The sequence below is a fragment of the Tenrec ecaudatus genome, chromosome 9 (assembly GCF_050624435.1).
Source record: "Tenrec ecaudatus isolate mTenEca1 chromosome 9, mTenEca1.hap1, whole genome shotgun sequence".
Classification (NCBI taxonomy): domain Eukaryota; kingdom Metazoa; phylum Chordata; class Mammalia; order Afrosoricida; family Tenrecidae; genus Tenrec; species Tenrec ecaudatus.
In genome coordinates, this window is record NC_134538.1 from 111,327,101 (window position 1) to 111,355,033 (window position 27,933).

Sequence of the window (27,933 nt, forward strand, 5' to 3'; positions counted from 1 at the left end):
TAGTTATTTAAAATATAAAAAGTATTACTTAACTATTTGAAGCTCTCAGAACGCTTCTAATTTGACCCTGCCAGCTGTCCCCTGAAAGAGACAGGCAGAGAGGAAGCTGTCTGCCACGCTTCCCCAAAGCTCAGAGAACGAAATGATACACGCATATTCGACACATTCTAGAGCCACAGTAAATGTTAATAAATGACACAAATGGTTCTGTGGCTTTTTGCTAAATATACCTTTACTGATTTCACTATGGATAATGTGTGAGTAAGACATTTTAGAAGACTCCCACACAAATTACTTAATCTCTAAAACCCCAATTTCCTCTTCTACAAAAAAAAAAAAAGTTGCTGTAAAGAGAAAATGCACGTAACTCCATTTACTATAGGGCTCGGTACACTCTAAGCACTATCTAACCATCATGTTAGACTGGTGTGTCTGTATGCGCCCGGATACATTTTCATAATGCTAATGAGAGTGTGCGATCATTTTTGTTCCTTCTTCTAGGTACAACAAAAATTTAGAAGAAGCTAAAAGAATTGGGATAAAGAAAGCTATCACAGCCAACATTTCTATGGGTGCTGCCTTTCTGCTGATCTATGCATCTTATGCTCTTGCCTTCTGGTACGGGACCACTTTGATCCTCTCAGAGAAGTATACTATTGGAAAAGTCCTTACTGTAAGTCCTATTCAGAAATGAATTATGTTAAAATGCTAATGAAATTGAGTGGCTGGAGCTTGACATCAGGAATATATATTTTTGAATAATACAAAGAGAGTCACTATTAGGTTAAAGCCAAAAGGAAAAAGTGGTAAAGAAATTAGATTCATCTAATCATTTTATTGTCTTTTTTTGCCTATTTCTTGCACAAATTCTCCTGATGTCCAAATAATAGCAATGTTACCCACCTTTGTAAGATGAACTCTCATTTGTTGAGGTAGTTCCTTTGTGCCATAGTCTGTGCGTGTCAAAATACACAGGTTAACTTCAAATTTTGTGAAAAGATAACTCATCATATCCCAAATTACAGGCTCATTAATCTGTAGTCTTCCAAAAAAGAATATTTTGTTTAGAGCTTCTCCACCATGTAGGCCTTTGCACAGCAGAGAAACTTGCTTGGTGGTACTGCCCTCTCTCACGTAGACAAACCAAGCTCAGTTTGCATCCTGATCAAATAACGTACATAATAAGACAGTCTACCAATTCCTCTTTCATAGGTCAAGCACAGTGTATTAAGTTAACAGGAGACCATATCTTGTTTAGTTAGCCAGGTCAGTAATTGTTCTTTTGTGCCTCATCCAAAATGTGTGAGGTCGATTTTGAAGAAAAGGTTCTACTAAGATAGTGGTGCGGTGGGTGAGCCTGTGTTCTGATACGAGATTTTATACCCACTTTTCACTGAATCGAAGTGTGCCTCATTGCGAGGAGACATCCAGAATAGTTCATTTAGAGTGCAGGATTTGGGATCCGACTGACTTTGTCCAATTCCAAACTGTGCCACTTTCATTAGCTATAAGATTTGGGGAGGGGGTGTCCCAAGACACCTGCCAAATGGAAATAAAAAGATAGTGGATCATAACTTGTCATATTGCTATAAGGAATATTTGATCTAATGACTATAGTATTACATAGCAAAGTGACTACTGTGTAAATATTGGGGAGTATTATTCCCATTTATTTTAAAAGATGCTAATAGTGACAATAATTCTTCTTTAATCCAGAAGTGAAACAATGTCAAGTCTTTGCCAATAAGAAAATTATTTGTGCAAAATCAAAAGTCAAAAAAATCAAAAGTCTATTTATCAAAATTCATAGTACACTATGGGAAAAAGACTTAACCTGAGAAACCATAATGCCTTGGGTGTATGTGCTTTATAAGTTACACACTATTTTCATACAGGTTCTGATTGATCTGCTACATTTGGTTGCTAGGTAGGGGGAATAGATGAAATCTTGCCCATTCTTGTAAATGAGAAAAGTGAGACCCAGAAATTGTATGGAAATTGTCTAAAGGCATACAGCCAGGTAGTGCGAATCTAGGTCTTCTGACTCTTGTAATGCTGTTTTCACTATACCTTGCTGATGGCTTCAATAGAAATTTGTAGCCATCGAAATGATCTAAAAATATTCATTGTAATATGTTGGTTCTGTGGAACTCTTTTGATGATTTTACTGAGCAGTTAAGACCAATCTTGCATTTTAAACTCTAGAAGGTTTAAACTTCTTTTTTCACCATCTCGTATTCCTATGTGGTCTTGGCAGTTTAGAAGACCAACCGCAAGCCACTGGTGCTGGAGCATTGTTATTTCGCTGTTCCTTTCCCCAGGTTTTCTTTGCTGTACTGATTGGAGCTTTCAGCATTGGACAGGCTTCTCCAAGCATCGAAGCTTTTGCAAATGCAAGAGGAGCAGCTTTTGAAGTTTTCAAGATCATTGACAATGTAAGTCCAAGTTGATTGTTTTCCATTTATCTAAAAGTCTTTCTAGTTGAGGATCCATTTCCTTCCCATTTTACCCAGCTCTCTTAAAAATGTCATGAAAAGTAGTGATGATAGGGTGGTAACCTTGTAAATATTTATTCTCCGTAGAAATCAAGCATTGACAGCTATTCTGCGGATGGACACAAACCAGATAACATTAAAGGAAATCTGGAATTCAAAAATGTTCACTTCAGTTACCCGTCTCGAAAAGAAGTTAAGGTACAGTAAAACAGTATTAAACAATGTATGGGACATAGAGTTTCTGATAAGTTCCTTCAGGGGGTTGTAAAATAGGCATATGTAACCCAAGTTTGGAACTGTCAATTCATCGACCTGTATATATTTATTGACTGCCTGTCTATTTCTTTCTCATTTGTTCTGGTAGATCTTGAAGGGTCTCAACCTGAAGGTTCAGAGTGGCCATACGGTGGCCCTGGTTGGGAACAGTGGCTGTGGGAAAAGCACAACGGTACAGCTAATGCAAAGGCTCTATGACCCCACAGAGGGCACGGTGAGACGGCCGCACGCAGGCACCAGAAGTTATGACTGCAGATCTTGCTGATGGTGGCATTTAAACTCTAACTGTATGAACATCACCCTTTTTAATTTCAGATCTGTATCGATGGACAGGACATCAGGACCATAAATGTAAGGTACCTGCGGGAAATAACTGGTGTGGTGAGTCAGGAGCCCGTGCTATTTGCCACCACAATAGCTGAAAATATCCGCTATGGCCGTGAAAATGTCACCATGGAAGAAATCGAGAGAGCGGTCAAGGAAGCCAATGCCTATGACTTTATCATGAAACTGCCTCAGGTAATTGGCCGTCACCTGTGTTGACGCCGACAGTTCCGAGCGTATAATAGTAGTGGCCTAATCCATTGGAAGTAAGGGAGCAACCTCAACACAGGAGGAACCTCCAAAGAAGTACAATCAAGATTATTTCAGTCGAGTGCTGGTGGTGTCGTGGTTGGTTACGTGCTGGGTGACTACTAACCGCAGGTAAAATAGTTTGAGACTACCAGTTGCTCTCCAGGACAAAGATAGGGTGTTCTACTCCGATATAGAGCCACGGTCCTGCAAACTCCTAAGGGCAGCGCAACCCTGTCCTTCAGGGTCACTGTGAGTCAGAATCGCCCGGTGGCAGTGAGGAGACTAGTTACAGCATCAACTAGTAGTAGATTTAATTAAAAAAATTACTGAAGCTGGTTGCTGCTGCGTTTTAAAGAACAGGCCCATACCCTGTGAGATTGGGGCTGTTGACAGGATTGCTTCCCATCTTAAAATGTGAACTGAGAAATATGTTCTTCAGCTAAATCTACTCTTGTGTGTTCTTTGTTGTAGAAGTTTGACACCCTGGTGGGAGAGAGAGGGGCCCAGCTGAGTGGTGGGCAGAAACAGAGAATCGCCATCGCGAGAGCCCTGATTCGAAACCCCAAGATCCTCCTGCTGGACGAGGCCACGTCAGCCTTGGACACGGAGAGCGAGGCCGTGGTTCAGGTGGCTCTGGATAAGGTTGGTGAGCCTCAGCTCAAATGCACTTGATTCCTAAGTGTGAGGCGATTTCACTGCTAGTCCCCGTCTGAACTCTGGCCTTGTCAAAGAGCAAAACTGAGTCTGAAAAATTTCAAGCAAAGAAAACTAATGAAGGATATTACAATGGCATGTTGCGGGGATTAGACCAGCTATCCCGCATCAAGCTGGGTCCGAAATGAGGCGTGCGGATGAAAGGAAAAGAAAGAGATATATACAAAGCATGGGATCGGGAGGACTCCAATCTGATGGACTGAAGTCCCGAGTGTATTTGAAGCTTGGTTTTTATATTCTTCTTACACAAGGGAATTGGTTACAAGACAAACATCAAAGAACTTAAACATTACCAAACTCTTATCTATGCAAATGTTACTTAACTAGTCACAGTTTCTTAACCTTAGAATAATAAAAGCACTAAGTTCAAAGACAATCACAAGGATATGCAGGATTCAAGAGAGCCTCAAAGAGATCATAAATAACTGAGTTATCCCTCAATACTTTTAGCAGCAAAGTCACAAACAACAGTCATTTTGCAGTGGTTTTGTCTGCAGAGACACAGAGGCGCAGGGGACTAAATAGTCACCCATTAGTAAACACCTTGATCAGCCAGATGCCTCCTCCAGCATCTGAGCGATAGTTTGCAAAATTACAAGTTGCTCCAACGTACAGAAAGTGAGAAGTTTAGGCAAAGAGTAATTATTGGCCATATATTAGTAACTTTAAGATATATAAAGATATTGGTCAAATATAAGTAACTTTAAGTTATCCATAGCTATCCTGTCCTGAACTGGCTTCCACAAGTATTTTGAAAAAAATCTCAAACAAACCCCCCAAACCTTGGACTGACTTATCTATCAAGCATAGGAACAATGTGTCAATACCATTTTTTCGGAGAGCAACATTAGTGCTGTCTTGCCTTCTCATCCCCCTGAGACAGTCTGGGTTCTTATTTTTCAGGATATCAGCACAAGACAGAATGGAGTTGGGGCTCTTCCACAGTTTTCTAAAAGAAAAGGACATTTCTGGTAACTCCTCAGTGAGTTCAATACAGGCACCAGGCTTCTTTGAGTCCTTCCTGTTTAAGGAGCGTTGAATAAATGTTCATTTATTTGCAGGGACTTGCAAATCTTTGAAATGAAACAAGAACTGTAGACTTGAAGGGAAGACTTGATCTTCCTGAGAGCTCAGAATTTCAGCTGTATGGACAATCCTGTTATAGCTAGACTTTGTGGGTTTGTAGTGTACCCACTCATCATCTATCAGCATGATTAGGTTCTAAAGACCATGTTGTTTCAGCCAGAAATGGAGGAGTGCATGTGTGTGTGTGTGTGTGTGTGTGTGTGTTCAGCTTATCCACCTGTCTGATTTTTAAAAAGGAAATAAAATCATAGAAATAAGAACAGCTAATAATTACTGATAATGGTTCCCACTGTGAACAGCCTAGTTTTGGATTATTCCTCTCTGGAGAAGGATGAACCAAGCGAGTAAAGCTGAGTTGGGTGACTAGAGGGCTTCAACCTCCTCCTGTGTCCCTCAAAGAGCTTCCTCTAGGGCTCCACTCCCACATGGTTCCAGGATCCTAGGGCTTGCTCTGATCTCGGTGCCTGGCAAATCACAGATGCTCAGTGCTTCCCTTGAGGGTGCTAATGGTCTGTCTCTGCACCTGGCCGAGCCAAAGCAGAGGCTACTGGCCCAGTTCAGCTCATTCTGGGATGTCATGAAAGTCACACACATTTCTTCCAACACCCTCTCAGAGGCCCTGTCTTTCTTTTCCCTGTGTCCTATGTGTATTATCTAAGCAGCCTCCAGCTACATCGAATCTGAGTATCCAGGACTCGTGCTAACTGGCTTGGTGCTGGCAGGCCAGAGCAGAGCTTACAGATAGCACTGTAAATTTCCTGGACGCTACCCAGGCCCCTCTCAAAAGACAAGACACTCCACAGCCATTGCCGTCATGCCCATTTTCCTGTAAATGAGAAAAATTGGGTTTTAAAAACCATTTTTATCAAGGAGCTGATACCAGGGGCCTACGACGGAGAGCAAATGTTATGAGAATGATGAGGGCAATGAATGTACACAATTGCGCTTTACACAATTGATGTATGTATGGATTGTGATAAGAGTTGTATCAGCTCCTAATAAAATGATTAAAACACAGCAACTATTTTTATCGAGGTTAAATGGCAGGTAATGAGGTTGTCAATAAGTGAGGAGTTGGTATATTATCAACAGGAGAAAAGGAAAACCTAGGCACCCACATTTGATCTCCAAGCTGTTAAATACTCAGTAAGAAGTGAGGCGCCCCTTCTCCCCATGAGAGGGGCAGAGAGGGCCTATGATTTTGGAAATTTACCCGACTCATGAAATGTCTTTGACTATCAACAGAGTTTGACCTCGCAGCCAGTTTGGGGCAATGCAACTCATTTGTCCAAGGAGATTCGAGGGTTTGTTCTATTGCAGGCACTATGTGCTTGGCTTCCAGTAGACGTGACAACCAGCCTAGATGTGTGAGGATGGAGAACTGGCAGACCTTTTAACCAAAGGTTCAGAGTGCCACAGTATAATTCAAAGATGAACCCACAGCAGTTTCAGTTCTCCCTTTCTCAAATGATGAAACAATACGATACATTCTTTTAAACATCCTGTCAATGTGCAAAATAGATTTTTGAGGACACAAAAGTCAGAGTAACTACACATCTTATGAGTCAACACCGAAGTAGGTAGGATCAGGAGTTCTGTTCCCCCCTTCGTTTCACTTATTTATAATTTTATATTTATGTTTTCTTATTGCTTTCCCATGTTTCCTTATTTTAGAAGAGAATTATAAATAAAACCCATTTTGAAGATTTTTATTTAAAAATACTTTAGAATGTAAATTTGTTGGAAGATTTCACATATTCTTCTTTTTCTCTAAAACATCCAAAAACTGACCCATTCTATACTTTATAGTGACTGACTCCTAATTTTTTTTACATGTATTGTTTTATTCTCTGAGTTCTCCACTTCCATCTTTATACTGGTCTTGATACAAGTCTTTTTTGGCTTATTTGTTTGGTTGGTTTGATCATTTTATTTGGGAGTAGATAAATCTATAGTAAAAAAATTAAGAAAATTATAAAGGCAAAATATCACATGGTACTGGTTATGGTTGGCACTGTTTTATATGAAAATATAAACAATACTGGACACTTAAAATATTATGTAGCTGTTCTGTTTTCTCAGAATGCTTACGTTTCATAATATATCTCGATTATTGAGCCTTGATTGTATACTATAGTGCTAAGTGCTATGGTTTTATTTTGTTATCAGAGCTGCCCTATAAGTGAGTGCTATTATTAGTCCCATTTTACTCAAGAAGATATTGAGACTCACACAAATGACAGAGCTTCGATAAGGCCTGGAGTTCATAAATGGTAAAACCAGAATTTGAGCACAGGTCAAAGTGACATTGAAGTCTGGAATTTGCTGCCTTGTATTTATGTTTTGTCTTGGTCACCTTAACATTCCTGTGAGGCTGGACATTGTTGATTTACAGGATTGATTATAGTCAGTAGGAACCAGAGGTTCACTGTCCAGGATTGGTTTAAGTTCCTCCCTTTACTGGAAATGTAGGTGGGTGGAAGTTAAGTAAAATGCTTAGAGGCTTACATAATATTAATATGTGAATATCATGCACAAAGGAACGTATTATAAGGTGCAAAGGCCTAGAATTAGAAAACAAAAAGCAAACAACATGCTCAGCATATCTCGACTGAAAGAACTGTAAAAACAATTCAAGTCTCAGATTTCAATATTGAAGGATTGTATGGGCAAAATGTTGAATGATACAGGAAGTATCAAAAGGAGATAGAGTGAATATACAGTCATGGTAGCCAAAAAAAATGGGTAAAGATTAGACCATTTCAAGAAATAACATATGATCAAGAGATGAATGGTTTTGAAGAAATAAGTACAAGATACACTGAAAGCATTAACGAACAACAAGGCTCCACGAATTGACAGAATATCACTTAGTATGTTTCAACAAATGGACACAAAGCTGGACGCCCTCACTACTCTATGCCAAGAAGCTTGGCAGACAGCTACTGGACGAGATCCACATGTATGTAGGTTTTAAAGAAACATGACCCGGCAGAATACAGAACATTATTGAACAATATCATTAACATCGCATGCAAGTACAATTTTGATGAAGAAAATTTCAAAAGGGAAGTAGCAGTAAATCATCAGGGAGTTGGTAGAAATTCAAGACGATTCAGAAACGGCCATGAGATGAGGGATATCATTACTGACACCAGATGGATCTTGGCTGAATGAGAACAGTTGAACGATATTTCCTTGGGTTTTATTGACTATGGATTGGTATTAGACTGCGTGGATCATAACAAACTGTGGATAAAATTGTGAGGAATGGGAATTCCATAGCATTCCGTTGTCCTTCTGTGGAACCTGTACAACCAGGAGTCATTTGTTGGACTAGTGCCGGAGAATACTGTGTGGCTTTAAATCAGGGAAGCGGTCCCGCTGGGATGTATCCTTTCACCACAGTTATTCCATCTGCATGTTGAGCAAATAATCAGAGACCATATAAAGAAGAATTCAGCATTAGGATTGGAGGAAGGCTCATTAAAAAACTGGGATGTGCAGATGACATAACACTGGTGATGGCAAAAAGGCCTTGAAACACTTACTTGGGAAGGTCAAAGACTACACTCTTCAGTCTGGATGACAACTCTGTAAAAACACAAAAATTCTCACCATTGAACCAACAATGTCATGATAAATGGAAAAAAAGATTGAAGTTGTCAAGAATTACCTTTTACTTGTACCTACAATCAGTGCTCATAGAAGCAACAATCGAGAAATCAAATTACTGATTGAATTGGGCAAGTCTACTAAGGTATACCTGACCCAAGCCTCAGATGTATGTGACAGTTAGATGATGAATAAGGACTATTAGAGAATGATTTATGCATTTGAATTATGGTGTTGATGAAGACTACTGAAGGTGTCATGGACTGCCAGAACAAACAAATTTACTTCTTGGAAGAAGTACATTCAGCAGTTCTTTAGAAGCGAAGATGGTAAGATTTCATCTCACGTACTTTAGACCTGAATGGGGAGGAAGAGTCTCTGGAAAACAGCAAGCTTGGTGGAATAGAGGGTTGGCAACAAAAGAAAGAAAGAAAGAAAGACCCTCAACAGGATGTGCTGACATAGTGGCTGGAACAGCGGCTCAAACGTACCAACTGTGAGGAGGGTGCAGGTCTGGGAAGGGTCTCATCTGTTATACATAAGGTTGCCATCCTTTGGCGCTGACTCAGTGGCACTGCGCAACAACCATATTTGAGTCCCTGTAATAAAACATCAAGGTAAAACAATGTTGGTCGACTGTATGTTTACTAAAACTATAATTATAGAGGGTCTCCTCTAGAACTTTGACAAATCACAGTGGCCTAAGCAACGAAGTCCAACAAATAGGAGTTGACTGAGAATATTTTTAATGTAATTGTTAATTTATTCAAAAGCTAATTGTCTCTCCTTTTAGGCCAGAAAAGGGCGAACTACCATTGTGATAGCACATCGTTTATCTACAGTTCGAAATGCCGATGTCATTGCTGGTTTTGACGATGGGGTCATTGTGGAGGAAGGAAATCATGATGAACTCATGAAAGAGAAAGGCATTTACTTCAAACTTGTTACAATGCAGGTATATTTTAGCTTACCCCCAAATAATCTCAGGCATATGTTGATTTTGCTATATTTAATACTATAACTGTTACTGGATTTCATTACCTTGGAAAGTGGAGGGGGAAATACCGGGAAAATACAAACTCAGGTCAGTGTTTAAAATTTTATTTCTTTTGAGAGGAAGAAAAATGAATAATTCAAGAAAATTTAAGAAAAAAAATTAAATGTTTAAAGCTGAACTTCAGTAAAGTAGCCATTAGCCAAAATTGGGCACTTGAACATAGTTCATCTGAATTGAAATGAGAGAAATGAAAAATATACTCTAGATCTCAAAGAATTAGTAAAAAAAGAATATAATGTATCTCAGGAAGCATTTTTACATTCATGCATGTTGAAATGATATTTGTGGGACAGTGCGTTAAATAAAAATGTACATTTAAAATTAGTGGGTTACATAAATATATAAATTTAAAAGTTGTTAAATAAAATACACAACTTAAATTATATACAATATTAGACTACATGGAATGGATGCCATATTATTCCAGCATCCTCAACGGAGTATTTTTCTTATTTAATGGTTTTTAATTTTGACTATGGCACAAAACAGAAACAGCAATTCAGCTTTATCCTCCTCCATAAGTATTTAAGCCATTTATCATTTATTATCCAATGTTTTTTCATGGTTTTCATTGGCTACCTGAGCCTAACCTGCTTCCGTCTATGTCCTGTTTGTTTTAGACAACAGGACATGAAGTTGAAGAAGGATGGGCAGCTAGTGGATCCCACAGTGAAAGCAATACCGCAGAAACGTCTTCAAAAGATACGAAATCAAGTCTGTTAAGAAGAACATCAACTCGAAAGAGTGCATCTGCACAAGCCGAAGACCGAAAGCTTAGTTCCAAAGACGACCTGGTAGGGAGAGGATGTAGAACAGTGGTTCTCAACCTGTGGGTCGCGACCCCTTTGGAGGGGGGTGTTGAATGACTGTTTCACAGGGGTCGCCCGACTCACAACAGTAGTGAAATGACAGTTATGCAGTAGCAAGGAAAATAATTTTATGGTTGGGATCACCACCACATGAGGAACTATATTCAAGGGTTGCAGCACGAGGAAGGTGGAGACCCACTGTGTAGACTCTCATCCCTTCAGCCCTCACATGTGTTTCCTAGCTTGGTGGGCTGGGTGCTAGGTGGGATTAGAACCAGTAGGGGTAGTCTGGAAACTCCCTGTCCTATCTTTCAGAATAACCAATGCACAAAAACTCAAGATTCAGAATCAGCTTAGAATTTTAGAAAGTGATCTTATTTTGGACAAGCATTTTAGAATTAGAATTTGTCATGTGAAGAGATTCTAATGGGTCCAAAATATCGTGTCTTCTTCCGTTTATCCCCACTTGGAAATATTATCACCTTCCAAATGCCAGAAAGAGTTAAATGTTTGGGGAAACACTCTTATCGATTAAAAAAATGAAAGAGTCATGACTCCACTAACACCTTTATTTGAGGCTAAATAGCCATTAATTGATTAGGAAACGGGATTTGGTTATCTGCATTTAAACTTATTTTTCCACATGTTGAAGAAGTATATCTTAAAATAAATTATCAATTATTTTTAATCTATTGCAATATTTTTTATTTTCCAGGATGAAAATGTACCACCTGTTTCCTTTTGGAGAATTCTAAAACTGAATGCAACTGAATGGCCTTATTTTGTGGTTGGTATATTTTGTGCCATTGTGAATGGAGGTCTGCAACCAGCGTTCTCAGTAATATTTTCCAGGATTATCGGAGTAAGTATTTAGGTTCATTTACTTAAATTCATGTGAGAATTTTGACCAAAGTATGAAATATTGGTGACTGTGTACCAAAAGTACAAAAATTCTTATCTTTTCTTTGAAAGTAGGAAGCTTGGAGATGTAAGAATAGATTTCTGGTTTGTGATAGGAAAGCTGATTTTTGGACGTCCTTTTGTACAGGCAGTAAATTGGTGTGGTTTTTTTTTTTTTTTTGGTTTGGGTTTTTATTTTTTTATGGTGAATGGGGTGAAAGTTTACAAAGCACGGAAGTGTTCCATTCAGCAGTTCGCACACATTTTGTTTCCTGCTATTGATTGTAATCCCTACAAGGTAACATCACTCATTCCTCTGTATTCCTTGTGTTTCCTGTCCTCGACGCTGCTTCTTTTCTAACCGTTTCTATCTTCCCAATGTGGCCTTGGTAAGTGCTGCCCTGTTGATGTGTGCGGGTGATTGTTCTGTGGAGTGTGCACCTCGCTAGTGCTACTGTTTACCCTAGAAACCTGTCTGCGGTTTGGCGGATGATTGAGTCATTGGGGTGAGTGCAGTTATAGACCTGAAGGGTGACTTAGGGCCGTGGGCTAGGGGGCCTAATAGTCTATCTTACCAATAAAGAGCCTGGTAATTGTTTTTTGTTTTTTTTTTTTGGGTAGGGTTAGGTGTTAGGGTTAATGGTTAGTGTTAGGGTTATGGTTAGGGTTAGGGTTGGAGTTAGGGTTAGGGGTTAGGTTTCTCCTGGTAATTGTTTTTATTTACTCATTTGCTGCTAAGTATTTAGATTGTTTCTAACTTTACAAATAATACTGTGACTAACAGGGGTGTGCTCTTATGGCTGCTTGTGTCGTGACTCTTCCCTAGGATATTTACCTTATAGTGGAATTGCTTGGTCACATGGTATTGCTAGTTCTACCTTTCTAAGGAAGTGTCACACTGCTTTTCACAGTGGTTTCACCATATCACAATACCACTAGGAGTGTATGAAAGAAGCTGGGTTATGTGTTGAGCTGCGAACCTCAAGGTCAGCGGTTCAAAACCACCAGCCACTCTGTGGGGGAGAGAGAGGCTTTTACTCCTGTAAACAGAAACAGTTTTAGAAACCCACAGAGGCAGTTCTACTCTGCCCGATGGACAGCATCGTTATGAGTTAGAATCGGCTTAAGGGCAGTGAAGTTTATTTGGTTTACGAGGGTGTGAGGATACTAATCTCCCCACACCATTACCAGTGTTTATTGTTTTCTCTTTTTCCAAAACCATTTTATTGGGAGTTAATACAGATACCGTATCATTCCATAGTCCAATCACATCAAGCAGTATTGTACAATTGCTAACACAATCAGTTTCAAAACATTCTTTTCCAGGGGGTAGGGAGGGAATAAAAGAGCTGATCCTAAGGACTCAATAGAAAATAGTGATGGCAACACATGTACAAGAGTGCTTGATGCGATTGCGTATGGATTGTTATAAGAGCGGCAAGAGCCCCCAATAAAATATTTCAATAAAAATAAATAAACATTCTTTCCCTTCCTGAACTCTTTGACATCAGCTCCCTTTTACCACTTCCCACCACACACTGTATACACCGAGATACCCCCCTTGACAAAACCATATCCTACTTGCTGTCCCTATTGATTTGTTTTTTTAACTTCGCTATTAATTCTGAAGTGAGACGGTCTGTCTGTGTTGTTTGGGTTTGTAGCTTTCGAATGGCTACTGAAGGAGCCACGGCATCCAATGGCTCTATGTGGGGTTGCTAACCGCAAGGGTGACAGTTGGAGCCCACCAGCTATTCCACAGGGGAAAATGCGGCTACTTGTTCCCTGAAAGATTCCCAGTCTCCGAAATCCTAAGGAACAATCGCACCGAGTCCCGTAGGAGACTGGACGCGGTGGGTGGCATGACCGCGAGCATGTCTACGCTTGTTCGTTGGCCACCAGAATGTCTTCTTTGGCCGTGTTTGTTCATGTCCTCTATCCACTTTTCCATGGAAATGTTTGTCTTGTTGAAGAGTTGAACTTGTCTGTCACAAAAGCTTAATTTTTGGATGTTGTGTTTCTCTCATATAGCAATGAAGTCTAGAAGTAGATAATCAGGAATGTGAGCCTTCGCTCCTCTATATTGGGTGGGTGACCAGGCAGCTGCCTCTTTGAAGATGTGTCCGAAAGTGGCCAATAATGTGGGCTCTGGATCAGATTGTTTATATTCTGGGACCCTCATTGTGAACTACCTTACCTTAAAGGAGTTAGGCTGTCTGGGATTTGGTTTCCTTCTATGTAAAATGATGGTAACTTCTGATAAAACAGAATAATGAATAAGGAAGGATGTAACCATAGCACAATAGCACCCTGTGTATCCTTTCCAACATAGAGAACGTTCTTTAGAATAGATTCTATGCAGGGACACAAAGTAAGCATCAACAAATTTAAGAACACTAAAACGCTACAGAGCATTCTCTCAGACCACATTGGTTTAATATTAGAAAACTCTGATAGTAAGATCGGGCTGGTGGTGGAAATCAAATAAATGGAAACAATAATATTATACTTTAAAACTAATGAGTCATAGAAGAAGCAAAAAATGAATTAAAAGAATTCCTCGAAGCAAATGAGAATGAAAACACAACGTACCAAGGCACACGAAAAACAGTGCTCAGAGAACCCTTGATAGCAATAGACACGTTCAAAACGCCCCGGGGATGGTGTCTGTCATCCCTGACTTCACAAATAAAAAGAGACGGAGAATCAAAAGGAAAGAAAGAAACGAGATGGCGGAGCTGAGTGAGTGACCATCGCTCTGATTCAACAAAATCACATCCACAGATTTCTTGCCGGGAGGGACCTGGTGTTCGTTTTACATACCCACATTGCAAGGCAGCAAATTGCCCTCTAGAGTAGTTTCCCACTAAAAGGAGAGAAAAGAATGCGTTCTCGCTTCCACTGTGCACAGTATGTGAGAGCACTAGTAGCTGGCATTCCTTCAGGAGGATACAAGCAGAAAAAGTACTGGCTCTGCTGTATGAATGACAGACTCCTCCTTGGACGTTAAAGCAGACAGAGGGTATCTTTTAGGTTGGCATCAGGGCACTAAGGCTTGACTGCTGAACACTGTGCAAGGTGGGCAAAGGGTCTGACCCAGAATAGTTGCTTCTGCTGTGGAACTGAAATCTTTTGAATATTTTCTTACAGATTTTTACAGAAGCTAGCGATCCCATCACACGACGGAGCAAGAGTAACTTATTCTCAGTATTGTTTCTAATCCTTGGAATTATTTCTTTCATTACATTTTTCCTTCAGGTAAATGTCTACATTTTCACTCTTTTCATGTTGGAGCATGTGTTCCTATGCCATTGGAATTGATACGCATCTATAGAATGTCAAGGCGCTCTGGGGCCTAGTGCTCTCCATGCTTGGACTCTCGAAGGGGCAGTCTCCTATGTCTCTTGGGTCACTATGAGTCAGTCATCTTGATGGCAGTGAGTTTAGCTTTGGGTTACATCCTTGACTTTTTGGTAGACTTGCTCCTCTGTCACCTTGTCTGTTAGCAGCCAGATTCCTTAATGGATTGAAAGCAAAGGTAGTTTGCTTTCTCTGGCTCCCTTGTTTGCTTCCTTCCCCCTTCATTTCAAACCACTAGAAACATGATTAAAATCAAAAGGAACAGAGTATTATGACCGAGTAAGTGACTGAGAAGGAATAGTGGGACCCAAAACTGGGCTTGTGGTCAACCCAGGGAGGTTGGAGATAAGTATTTCCAGTCAACTTCAATACTGAAAGAAACGTGTCCCTGTTTTCTAAAAGTAACAACAAACAAGACCCCGTAAATGAGTCACATAGAGTTTAAAATTGTTTTTGAAAAAAATATTGTTATCCTTCAACTTTGGCTAAGGGAAAAATGGCTCTTGTCAATGATGGAAGAATGCCAACCTCCGAACAAAATGATATGAACCACTTGTAAACAATCCGAGTGTATGGCTCGTCGATGGTTTGGCTGCGGTGAAATTGCAGAGGAACGGACACGTGCTGTGAGGTGTAGCAGGTGGAGGCAGCAGGAGACCGAGGTTCAAGGACCAGCCCCACTAGTCACTCACTTTTGTCCTTGATCCCGTCTGTGAAACAGGAGTAGTGGTACCTGCTTCTCAGAGTGGCTGCAAGGATGAAAAGAGATCATGCGACAAGGGCACAGGCCTATGAGCGGCAGATAGGAGAGTGCTGGATCACTCGGATTTGCTAATGTCACAAATCTCACCACAATACAAAACTCTGAATGAGTCTATTTAACACTCCCTAAGAACACATTACATTTTTTAATAGATGAACTATTTTGGACAATAAAGGAGGTGTGAAAGAAAAATGAAGCCTTTACTAAGTTCTTAAAATGTCATTGGGAAATTAAGATATAGCTCTGTCTTTTAGAAATGACGTGACATTTTCATAGCTGCCATGGTTGACGTCCCAGTCATCCATGCTACAAAAGATTGCTCAATGCTGCAGTTGGTTAGAAATTTCGAGGGGCGGAAGCTCTGACCTGGGTCCTTAACTTTGGAGAGGTGGATTAGTGACGTGAAGGATGTTGCAGCAGCACCTTTACAGACCTGATGGTATTTTGAAGACCTGGAAAATGAGTTGTCTGGCAAACTGAGATGGGAACAAAGATTCTGAATTCTAGAGATGACATCATGTCCAGAGATATTGTTTGAATGCCCAACCCCTCATTTTAGAGACAGGGACTGGTGGGCAGAGAGAGCTTAATGGGGGATGAGAAACTCAGCCTGTGAGTCCCCAGCCTGATTAGGATTATTATTAGACCCAGATTAGGATTATTATTAGACCCAGCTGATTAGGATTATTATTAGACCCAGATTCCAATTCTGCCGCAGTAAGAGCTGCGACCTTCAGCAACTGACCAACTACTCTCGTCTTCTATCAAGTGACAATTACAGTGTTGTTGTTGTTTTTGTATAAGCTCATAAAAAAGATGTAATGATAATAATATTTGTCAAGTATGGCATCTGGTACAGATTAAACACTTCTTTAAAAATAATAGATGGTTATATATTGGGCTGTTAACCACAAGTTCGGCAGTTTGAAACCACTAGTTGCTGCTCTGGAGAAAGATGAGGCTCTCCACTCCCTAAGAGAGTTACAGCTCAGAAACTTAGAGGAGCAGTTCTACCCTGCCCTAAAGGTCGCTGTGAGATGGAATTGAGTCTACAGCAGCGCATCTACTTTTGGTGTGAGGCAAGCTATGTCACATTCATCCTGCTTATGAACAGGAACCATACGTTGATCATTTCCAAGAAGACTTCGTCACAGTGGTAATTTCAGGATTAGTCTCAATAAAGTGCGAGAGTCCCCTCCCTCCTTGAACACAGAGAGGCTTCATACAGTATAGGATTGGGCAGAAGGATGCTGTCGGTGGACATTGTCTGCTCCCCTCTCCTGATGCATGCAGGCAACCTGCGGGGCCCACGGCTTCCTCTGGCTTACTCACGTGATCCCTACCTAGCTCTCCCCTTTGCCAGGACCACAGAACCACTTACAAGAGTCAGCTCTTTCCTTGCTGTACTCTTTGCCTGTGTTTCTTCCCCGTCTCTCAGAGAATATCCAGAACAGACAGGGTGGCCCTGCTCCGCTTCTCTGGGGGAAGCATTCTGAGAGCCATACAGCCGTCCCCACTCTCCTCTCCTCATGCCATGATAAGCAGGCCGCACACACAAACGACTGCTTGCCAGGGTCCAGAAGGAAGGAGGAACTGCTCTTACCTAGTCCTGCATCTAATTTTGTGGGAAGGGGCTCAGTTCTTCCTCCCCAGATGTGGTCCAATGGGGCAGCACACTGCAGGTTGTCCACACTCATATCTTACTGTGTGTGTGTGTGTTTTCCCTATAACTCCCTTTCCAGACACAGACTGGATTTTCATGGAATAGAGAGGGAAAGCAAAGAAATTCTTGCTCAGAAAGCCTTCTTCCTCAGCCCAGTTTGCTTCTTCTCTTTGTGAGCTTGAAAGCCAAGCATAGACATCTTCGTTCTTTGTGTACTTATGGCTGGGGTGACCATGTGCACCACTTGTCCACACAGTCCCAGAGTCGACCTCGGGCCCAGTGGCTTTTCCCTACAAGCAGCCGGTTTTGGCGTATCTAATAGACATAGGATAGCCACGCACTCATGATACGCCCCCCTGGGGACGCTTCTAGTTTCCTGAATGCCAGACTCTGGTTCCTTGGGACACTAAGTAGGAGTAGGGATAAAGCAGCACGTTTACTCATAAATCTCAGCTAGTCCTCCAACTCACTGAAGCCTGACGATGCACGTCCGCCTCAGATTCAACTTTCCGCCGTGGGTGCAGGCATAGACACGCACCTAACCGTGGGAACCCTGCCGACTCAAGCTGTTCTCTTCTTGCCAGGGCTTCACATTTGGCAAAGCCGGAGAGATCCTCACCAAGCGGCTTCGGTACATGGTTTTCAAATCCATGCTGAGACAGGTAAGTCTGTTGAGTGTGCCGGGTATGAGGGATCCCCAGTTCTACGTGGACCAGGTCGAGGTGACACTACCGAGTTGCTCAGGTCATGAAACCTTGTCTTAGTAGCCTTTCCCCCAGTGGCAACTAGCAAGCCCCCCATGTCCCTCAATCCAGGTTCGTGCTGAAACTGGCTGGCTGTTTGCTGTGATGAACACAGGGAACGATCTGATCCCTGGGAGTCAAACGGAGCTTCCTGGGTAGCCCTAGGGAGAGTAAGCAGAAGTGATCCTCAGTATCTCTCATCTCTCTCTTCCTTCTCTCTCTCTTCTTTCCCCTGGACTACCCAGGACATACTGTCTCTTCCCACCAAGGAATGAACTCGGGGCCCTATCTTTCTCCATGCCAGAACTGATCCCTGTGGCCGTTTCCTTATTGCTCAGTTTCTTTGCTGGGTTACACTGATGAACTCATATCAGCCACAATATCACTCGCTGATAATGATGAATGGAATGCCTCCCATATTTCCCAGTAACGACTTGCCAGTGAATACAGTGAAGCTCCAGGAGGATGTCCAGGCATGTTGGTGGTGCTTGAACTCTGGCTAAGAAGGTTTCTGAATGAGGATTCTAGACAGCGGCCAGGGAACTTTGGTGGCACAGAGGGTTACACAGTGGGCTACTTGAAACCACTAGTTGCTGCTCAGAAAAATGGGGCTCTCTACTCCTGTGGAGACTGACTGTCTCTTTTTGTATTTAACCCTTTGATGTGTCATTGGTAAAAATAATTTCCTAAAGACTGACAGTCTCGGAACCCACCGGGCAGTTCTGTGGGGTCACTATGGTTTGAAATGGACTTGCCGACAGTGAATGGCAAGCTCCCTCTGTGCCTTTCCTCCTTCCCCATTCCTACAACCACCACCCAAAAAGACGACATTGGAAGGGGCTTCAAAAAGTTTGTAGGAAAATTCCATGATCTTCTCATTCCATTTTTCCATGAGGTTTTTGAAGTCCCCTTCATATTTATGGGGCCTGCTAGCTAATGTTCCACAGAACCAGGACTCAGTCCGATGGGTGAGAGACCACTACCTAATGGGGATCTTATCAGAGAATGCTCAGGTCAAACTTTATTTATAGTTGAGATTCCACTTGGGTTCCAGATCAACCCTGGTCCGGGGCCAAATGTCCCATTACCAACCTCAAGGCTAGCTCCTAGGTTCATTACACATCGGCAGATGAGCTAATGATTTGTATAAGGCCATTTCCATAAATTAGGAAGTACAGCAAACACCTATTAAGTTCGTTCTGCTTGCAAAAGATAGCACTAAATATTGTCAATCACTCCAACGTGAATAACCCCTGCCTTCAAGGAAGTTATGATTTGGCGACAAGACACACCCCACAAATAGTTAAGTATATTAAAAAGCAAATTGATGCATACTACGATAAATTATCATACTTTATTTTTTCTTATTTGGGGAGGGACAAAGCTACTGTTTGAGCACCGATCCCCAGTTCTGATGGCTTCTTAGGCCATGGTTGGTTTATAACAGGCATCCATTTGTACTTCTGCTTCACAAACTTGTTAGAATTTCTATATTTTACAATTACTTAGATGTTAATATTTTGTGTTGGATATTACGTTTTCTCTGGGTTGCTTTTATTGATTTGTTTTCAACCCAATTCATTTTTTCTACCATGAACTAAAGTTATCTAACTGCTTATTCAACCTGTTAAATGTCCAATAAGCACGTCATACCTCATAGTCTCAGAACTGAATTTTCAATTTTCTCCTTCCTACAGGGCTTGCTCCTTACCCTTGTCTCCCTCTTGTCAGTAAGTGGTAGCTGGATTTTCTTTTTCCTTCTCTGTTTACTATTATGATATCACAGTAGCCTCTTACCTATCTCACTGCCCCAATCCAGTTTGTTCACCTCAGTGCAGCCAGTCATCGTTCTAAATAAAACTTAGATGATATCCCTCTGCCTAAGGCTTTTCAAAAGCTACGCTACCCAGCTCTCTAGGGGAATCTGGAGTCATCACAGTTTCCCAAAAGACCACGCACACGTGTCCATTTTTAGCCCAGCAGCATCCTTGTAGGCGTTTCTTTCTAGTGGAAGTACAAATCTAGAGTGCTTTGCCTCAGCTTTAAAAAAAAAAAACCTTATATTCTCACTATCCCTTTCTTCCCTCTCAGTCTTTGGTCAGAGGTCACTCTGGGAGGGCCTCTTTGTCCCCTTCTGAACCTGTAAAACAGCCCCATCGCTCACTGCTTATTTTTCCTTTGTTCCCTGTTCTCTTTTTCTTCGGAGCACTTCCTCCTGACGCGATAGATTTATGTGTTCCTCTGCTTCTAATCACTACACTCCATGGTTCTTGAAAGCAGCAGCATTGTTGTTGTCTTTTGTTATTGTTGTTGTCTCTATTGTTCCCTGTTGTGTAGATTGAACAGGTTTGAAACCATGCCTGAAGCGCAAGTTAGGCATTCAGAAAAATTTTGTCAAGTGAATTTATCTATTTTTGAGATGTTCAAAAACCCACGGAGTCCCTAATCTGTATCGGTTCCTCGGTGCTTAAAAAGTGCAGCGGACACAGCGGTAAAACTTGCCCCGTCACTGCCTCGTAGAAGTCAGAGTTTTATAAATATGGCTTTATGATAATAAAAATCTCTTCCTGCTTCACAGGATGTAAGCTGGTTTGATGACCCTAAAAACACTACCGGAGCCTTAACCACGAGGCTCGCCAATGACGCTGCTCAAGTGAAAGGGGTGCGTACCAGCTTCGCCTTGGCTGTTGGTGTTTGTCCTGATTGGCCACGTTGAACCTCAGGGTGAAACTATTGTTCATCACAGTTGTTAGGGCTCATCAGCTTTAAGAAAACAGTAAATAGAATTTAAGCTTCAGATTCTATCACATGGTATATGGCCAGAATGTCAACTATTTAAATGTAAAATACTGTAGACTGTAAAAATGACATTTTAAGTTCTCTTTAGTTATTTTCACAGCTATTCATCCATTAGCAAGTAAAAGAATAATTATTCAGAGTAAGAAGTATTAATCAGCTTACCATGCAAGATCAGTCTATTTTAATGCTTGATTAATAGAAAATTGGATGTGCTACTGACCATTGATCAAGGGACATGCCTTTCAGCAGAACAAAGGGATGTTTCATGGTTTAAAATTGGAAGAGATGAGCCGTGCAGTTGTAGCTTTAAACTACTTAGTCAGCCTGCTTATGGAAAAATAATCTATGAAGCTGGACTTTAGGAAGAAGACATGGCATCAGGATTGGAAGATGACACAACTTTGTTTGCCAAAAATGAAGACTACGTGAAGAACTTACTGAGGAAATCTTCACAACTGGACTAACCAACAACATTACGATAAATCGAGGGGGACTGGAATTATCAAGTTCTCTCTACTTCACTTAACAATGTGTACAGACAGTAGCCAAAAATAATCAAATGGCATACAGCATTCATTGGCTGAATCTCTTTAAAGTGTTAAGACAGCAGAGATGTCACAATGATGACCAAAGTGTGCCTGATCCAAAAATGGTGTTTTTAATCATCCATTTGGATTCAAGTGCTGGAAAGTGAAAAAGAATATTGAGTATGTCATGAACTTCTAGAAGAATGAACAAGTCAGTCTTACAAGAAATAGAACGAGAACGTTCCTTAGTACTGAGAGTGGCAAGATTTTGGCTTGCTTACCTTCAGACACATCATAAAGAAAAACAATGAAAGACATAATATTTGATAAAATAGAAAGCCAGTGAATATGAAAGAAACTCAAAATAAGATGGGTTGTTACAATTACCTGCACAATGGACTAAATGGTCATGAGAATGGCAGGGGATTAGGCACTGCTTTTTCTGCTGTACATAGTGTTGCCAAGAATCAGAGCTTGAGAGATTAGCAAATAATCACACCGCCAACATCAGTAAATACCTACCTAACACTGGGAATTTTCACTCCTCGCAGTTTAGTGTGGTTAAATGACCCTTTTGCCTCCCTAATTTGCAGAACTTGCATTAGTGATTGCACTTTGATTTATAAAGAAAGACTTTATTTGGTAATAGAAAATCAGAGGAGATAGAAATATCGTTGAGCTCTGGATTAATGATCTGTGCTTTCAGAATTTATTCTGAAGTTAAGAAAAAAAATTATTTTAGAAGCCCAGAAAACCCCTTCCAAGTAAGCCTTTACTTTTTAACTCATGTCTTAGGAGGTATTTAATATATAGATTTTCATGAACCTGATGCAAAGGGCTTAAGTGGAGAGCAAATGCTTTGAAAATGATTAGGGCAAAGAATTTACAGATGTGCTTTATACAGTGTGTGTATGTATATGTATGGATTGTGATAAGAGTTGTATGATCCCCTAATAAAATGTTTTTTAAAAATACAACAATGTCATTCTAATTTGTTTTTGTTTGTTTTGCAGGCTACTGGGTCCAGGCTTGCCGTAATAACCCAGAATATAGCCAACCTTGGGACAGGCATTGTTATATCCCTGATCTATGGCTGGCAACTGACACTTTTACTCTTAGCACTTGTGCCCATCATTGCCATAGCAGGAGTAATTGAAATGAAAATGCTCTCTGGACATGCACTGAAAGATAAGAAAGAGCTAGAAGGCGCTGGGAAGGTGAGTCAACCAGGATGTGACAGCTGGCTAAGTAGTTCACGGACTGAAACAGGTCAGTGTGGTTCAGTTACTCACCAGCACTGATGTGCTGAGAAGGTTTTCAGAACCATTCCGCAAAGCAATCTTATCTTATGCTTGCCCAGCACACTAGAAACTGGAGAAAATGAACAGAACCAATCCTCAGGTTGACAGACTGACAACTGCTTTCGTTTTAGCATGTCTTTTGCTTTCAGATATTTCCTTTACCCTGACCTTCCCTTTTTCCTTGCTTCCACGTTTCAGTTGGGATTTGGAGAAGTCTGCTGTTGCAGAGTATATTCTCATATCACAAATGTGTATCATTGCAAAGGAGAGGTCAGACAGGCTCGACCCCACCCCCACCCCCACCCCCATTGTGGCTTTAGCTTTCAGTAGGTCGGGTGTCATCTGAGGTGTTTTGCCTCTGGGAGAGGAACCTCACGGGAAGAAAGTAACTGCCTCCTTCCTCCTTAGAGCCAAGATCCTCTTAGCTCCTTACTTGGCTTTCAAGAAAGTCCTTTCTAATTCCAACCATTTCATCTCTTACTGCCTGACTTCACGTGAAGCTGCGCTGACTGTGCTTAGAGACCTGGTCTGGGAGAGATAGCAGGGTGATGGGGGCCCACGAGGATCTAGTGAGCTGGCCCAGATAGATTTGGCCCCTGCCAGGGCCACACCCTGTGACCAATAACTTCAATTAACACTGCACTTTGTGTTTTGTTCTTGCCAGGCTCTTACCAGGAGGAGGTGGGAAAGTGTTGGACAAAATATCAAAAAAGAAAAACATTACTGTTTAATAATATCATTTTTGAATGATAGTTTTAAATGTCCTAGAAAGGAATCATTTGATAGGAAGGAAGCTGTTTATAGGAAGAAGATGGTTGACTCTAGGCTGGTTCGTTGCAAACCCTAGGCTGCACTTTTGAGTTGGTGGACTGGACTTAGAACACGGAGTTCTACAGAAGAGCGGGAGGGCGGGGGCACGTGGATGTGGGTGAATACAGCAGAATTCCTTTTTTATTCATCATTTTATTGGGGGGGCTCTTACAAATCTTATAACAATCTGTCATTCGATTGTATTAAGCACACTTGTACATATGTTGCCATCAACATTTCCAAAACATTTTCTTTCTGCTTGAGCTCTTGGTAGGAACTACTCTTGTTTTCTCCTCCCTCCTCCCTTCCTACCCTTGTGAACCCTTGATCAATTATGTATTATTGTTGCTATTTTGTGTCATACACTGTCCTTTGTCTTCTTTCACCCACATTTCTGTTATTCATCCCCTTTGGGGCGGGGCGTATATATCCAATCTTGTAATGGGTTCCCCCTTTCTCCCCTTTTCCCTCCCTGACCATCCCCCTACCCTCAGGATATTGCTACCCCCACTACTGTTCCCTAGGGGGTTATCTGTCCTGAATTCCATGTGTCCAGAGCTCTTTTCTGTCTGCACCAATGTGTGTTCTCCAGTCTAGCCGGGTTTGTAAGGTAGAACTGGGTCATGGTAGTGGGGGAGGAAGCATTCAGGAATCAGAGGAATGATGTGTGTTTTGTTGGTGCTGTCCTGCACCCTGGTTGAACCGACCCTTCCTTGTAACTCTTCTGTAGGGGGATGTCCAATCATCTACAGATGGGCTTTGGGTTTCTACCCCAATCCCACTCTTTCACATTGATATGGTTATTTTGGATCTTTTGATCCTGTTACCTGATCCTGTTGACACCTCATGATCTCACAGGCTGGTGTGCTTCTTCCATGTGGGCTTATTTGCTTCCCTGCTAGATGGCTATGGCAGATTCTCTGAGTCAGGTTCAGGTGGGTGATCAGTGCTCTGCTTCGTGGTGCTCTGCTTCCTGAGAGGGTTCGGTGGGTCGGGAAAGTGCACTGACTAGTCCGTGTAATATTGAAAATCATCCTCCATTTGGTCATCGTCCTTCTGTTACTATTGAGTATTTATATGCTAGGGATCCTGCGTGTTCTACATACATGGACTCATTGAATGCTCTCAGCAAGCCTGCTGAATTATTCCTGTTGCACAGATACTAAGATCTGAGGTTCAGAGAGGACAAGAGACCAAATTCATGCAAGAACACCCCTCACTGGTCGCCCAGCTTCCACTCTTCCCATGCTTGTCCACTTAAATTCTACATTTTTCTTACACTAGCCAGACCGATCTCTTAAAGAATAAATCAGAAGTTGGTACTCCCTATGTAATACTCTGCAGCAGTGTTTCTGGTCACACTTGGAATAAAACCTAACCTTTCCCCTTGGCTTATACCACTGCTTGTTCTAGCCCCTGGCGACCTCCAGCTGCTGCCGTGTATCAGTGCTTTCCCATCCCCACCCTCTCTGGTCCCTGCTGCTTCTTCCGTTCAGAGTCTGACTTGCTGATTCACTCGGCTCTTCCCATGACCTGTTCAGTCTTTACTTCTTCAGAGAGCCCTTCTCTGGCACTCGACTTCATTCCTGCCATCTCTCAACACTTGCTTTTTCATTCTTTTTTCTTTATCATTTATTAATTCATGGTCTACCTTCCGTCCTCAAACAACCCCGTCCGTCGATCAGTTTTCCCACAGAGGAACAGGGTGGGCTCCGGGTTCGGGACGCTGTGAGGCCACAGCCCGCATGTGATCCCCAGTCTGCTCTTGATGGTCACGTTATTATGGGTGAATCAGCATGTCAACAAAGGGGATATTTTTTCATTTTAGGAAATGAAAGTCATAAATCAAACTCCAATTTATTTGAGGGTAGGAAGATAAAGGAGATTTATTTGTTTCCCACCCTAGAAATGTGAATATGTATTTTCTTTTCTTCAAAGTCATTCAATGCATACGTTTCTGAGGGAAGTTCTATGCCATTTATTTCTTTTCCAGAAAGAAGTTCTCTCTCTCAGTAGTTATTGAGTCTCCACTTAAAACTCTTGGAATAAATGAAGCTGTGAGGATGTAGGGAGCTAATCAATCCCCTTCCTAATTACTTCATTGTGAGATGAGGGGAAGAGTCTAATTGTGAAATGATTATAATGTTTTACTCACTAAGCACAATCTGTGAGTTAAAGGCCCTGTCACTTTTATTGGGCTTTATACACATTAAAAAGGGACTGTATTTACAAACATGTTATGAATAATATATTCTTGCCTTCAATGATGATGCACAGAAAATACTTTTTAAAGCAGTTACGCTGAAATGCAGTGTATTTCTGTTTTCTTCAACAAACACTGTTAGAGTTTGTTGAATTTTCTTACTAATCCAGAAAATCTTTTTCTATTTACTTTTTTATTTACCAAGAGTTGTAAGTACGTCTAACATATCTAAGTAAGGATTACCTTTGTGGTGTTTTTTACTAAAAGCAAGTTTTTTTCCTCGTAAGTGTCTGATTGCTTAGGATTTTTCTAAAATGAGTATGTGTTATTTTCATAATATGTAAAGAATCTTATAAAGTATTTGAACATCAATTGGATCTGAGCGATTCTGTCTTTATAATTAGCTTTTGGTAATAGAGTAAGAGCCTGAGGAAGAGAATATGTTCTGTTTTGTTTATTAATCATTTTCTTGGGGGGGACTCTGACAAATCTTATGACAATCTCATTCAATTGTATTAAGCACACTTGGACATGTGTTGCCATCAACATTTCCAAAACATTTTATGTTTTGTTTTTTTAGGTAAGTTTTTGTAGAGAATCATGTGAAAACTAAGTAGGATTTTGTGTTCATGATTTATAGGCTGTAGGTCACTCTGCCTTTACCATGTGCTTGTTAGAATCAATTCCAACCAGTAAAAAGCAAGAAGAGCATCTTAAACAATAACAATAATATCTAGAATCACAGAGTTTTAAAAAAGACATTAGAGCTTATGTAGCCTGCCCACCTCTACATTTTCAAGATGAAGAGAGTGAGACACGGGTAGTTGGGGCTCCTTGGCTCTGCGGTTTATATATAGTAACCGCTGGGGGCTGAGATCTCATCTTTGCATTGCTGCATCTCTGTTGTATGTTCCCTTTATGCTATGAAATAGGATGGCCCCTTAATATCACTAGCACTAACTTGACTTTAGGACTCCTGTAGTATAGTGGGTTTTAAGTTGAACTATTAACCACAAGGCTGGCAGTTCAAAACCACCAGCTATTCCAAAGGAGACATACAAGGCTTTGGGGTCCCATAAACATTTTCAGTCTCAGAAGCTCAAAGGCACGGTACTACACTGTCCTCTGTGGGGTCCCTATGAATCAAAATCAACTCCATGGCAGCGGTTTGGTTTTTGAATATTTAGTGGTTTTTGGTGACATGAGTTGGCACAATGGTGAAGCATTCAGCTGCGAACCACCTAGACTAGCTGCCCTGTGAAGGAGAGAGGAGACTTACAGCCTTGAAACCCTATGAGCCAGTTCTTCTCTGTCCTACAGGGTCTCGTGAGTTAGAAGTTGGCCTGACAACAGGCATCTGGTGGCACAGTGGCTGAGCTCTCAGTCGCTCACCAAAAGGCCAATGGTTCCAATCCATCTAGCAGCTGCATGTGAGAAAGAGGTGATGATCCGTTCTCCTAAAGATTCCAGCCAAGGCAACCCTGTGGGACAGTCCGACTCTGTCACATGGAGCTGCTGTGAGTTGAAAATCGACTGGACAGCACCTGAGAACATGTTATATACAGACCATTTATAAACAAAAACAACCAAACTAGTGCCATTGATTCAATTCCGACTCATGGTGACCCTTTGTTAGAGGAGAACTGCACACTCCCTAGCGTTTTCATAGGTCAGACTATATTTATAAGTGACAGACTAATATGTAATTTAAAAAATCTACGTAGACATTTTCCTGAGAAGCAAGAAACATCTTGATAACAAGAATCTTAGCTCTTTAAGGCCAGAATGCTTCTTCGAGGTAAGGATGGCAAGACTTCATCTTACATATTTTGTCCGGAGAGACCAGTCCCTGGAGAAAGACCTCCTGTTTTGTAAAGTGGAGGGCAAGGCAAAAAGAGGAAGGCCCTCCATGAGATGGATGGACGCCGAAGCTGCACTGGGCTCAGGCGCAGGGCCGGGCAGTTCTTCCTTCTGTCGGGCACAGGTCACTACGGTTCAGAGCCAACTTGGCAGCATTTAACAACAGGCCTTTAATCTGTCGTCTGCTCAAGTTAGCCCGCCAGCCCTATCATTAACTGTGTTCTTTCTCGGCCTTCACAAGCGCACTGCACACTGCTCGGTTACTTTCTCTCCACTTCTACTGATTGTTGTGGGATTTTTATTTTAAAATTGTATGCCTGAGATCATACAATAAAGATGGTCAGTTAACCAGTCTCAGTTTTCCTTTTTCCACACA

The 27,933-nt window shown here is 41.3% G+C and overlaps 1 protein-coding gene across 2 annotated transcripts in view; it reads left to right on the top strand.

Annotated features, from left to right (window-relative positions):
• The window catches only part of ABCB1 (ATP binding cassette subfamily B member 1), a 96,156-nt gene that overhangs the window by 44,413 nt on the left and 23,810 nt on the right, over nt 1-27,933 (top strand). For both annotated transcript variants that reach the window (XM_075558459.1, XM_075558458.1), the window contains exons 9-21: nt 502-673; nt 2,322-2,435; nt 2,583-2,693; nt 2,860-2,985; nt 3,087-3,290; nt 3,819-3,989; nt 9,556-9,717; nt 10,440-10,613; nt 11,344-11,490; nt 14,679-14,786; nt 17,899-17,976; nt 20,636-20,719; nt 22,397-22,600. In XM_075558459.1, coding sequence (XP_075414574.1) covers nt 502-673; nt 2,322-2,435; nt 2,583-2,693; nt 2,860-2,985; nt 3,087-3,290; nt 3,819-3,989; nt 9,556-9,717; nt 10,440-10,613; nt 11,344-11,490; nt 14,679-14,786; nt 17,899-17,976; nt 20,636-20,719; nt 22,397-22,600 — 1,855 coding nt within the window. The remainder of the gene's footprint in view (nt 1-501; nt 674-2,321; nt 2,436-2,582; nt 2,694-2,859; nt 2,986-3,086; nt 3,291-3,818; nt 3,990-9,555; nt 9,718-10,439; nt 10,614-11,343; nt 11,491-14,678; nt 14,787-17,898; nt 17,977-20,635; nt 20,720-22,396; nt 22,601-27,933) is intronic.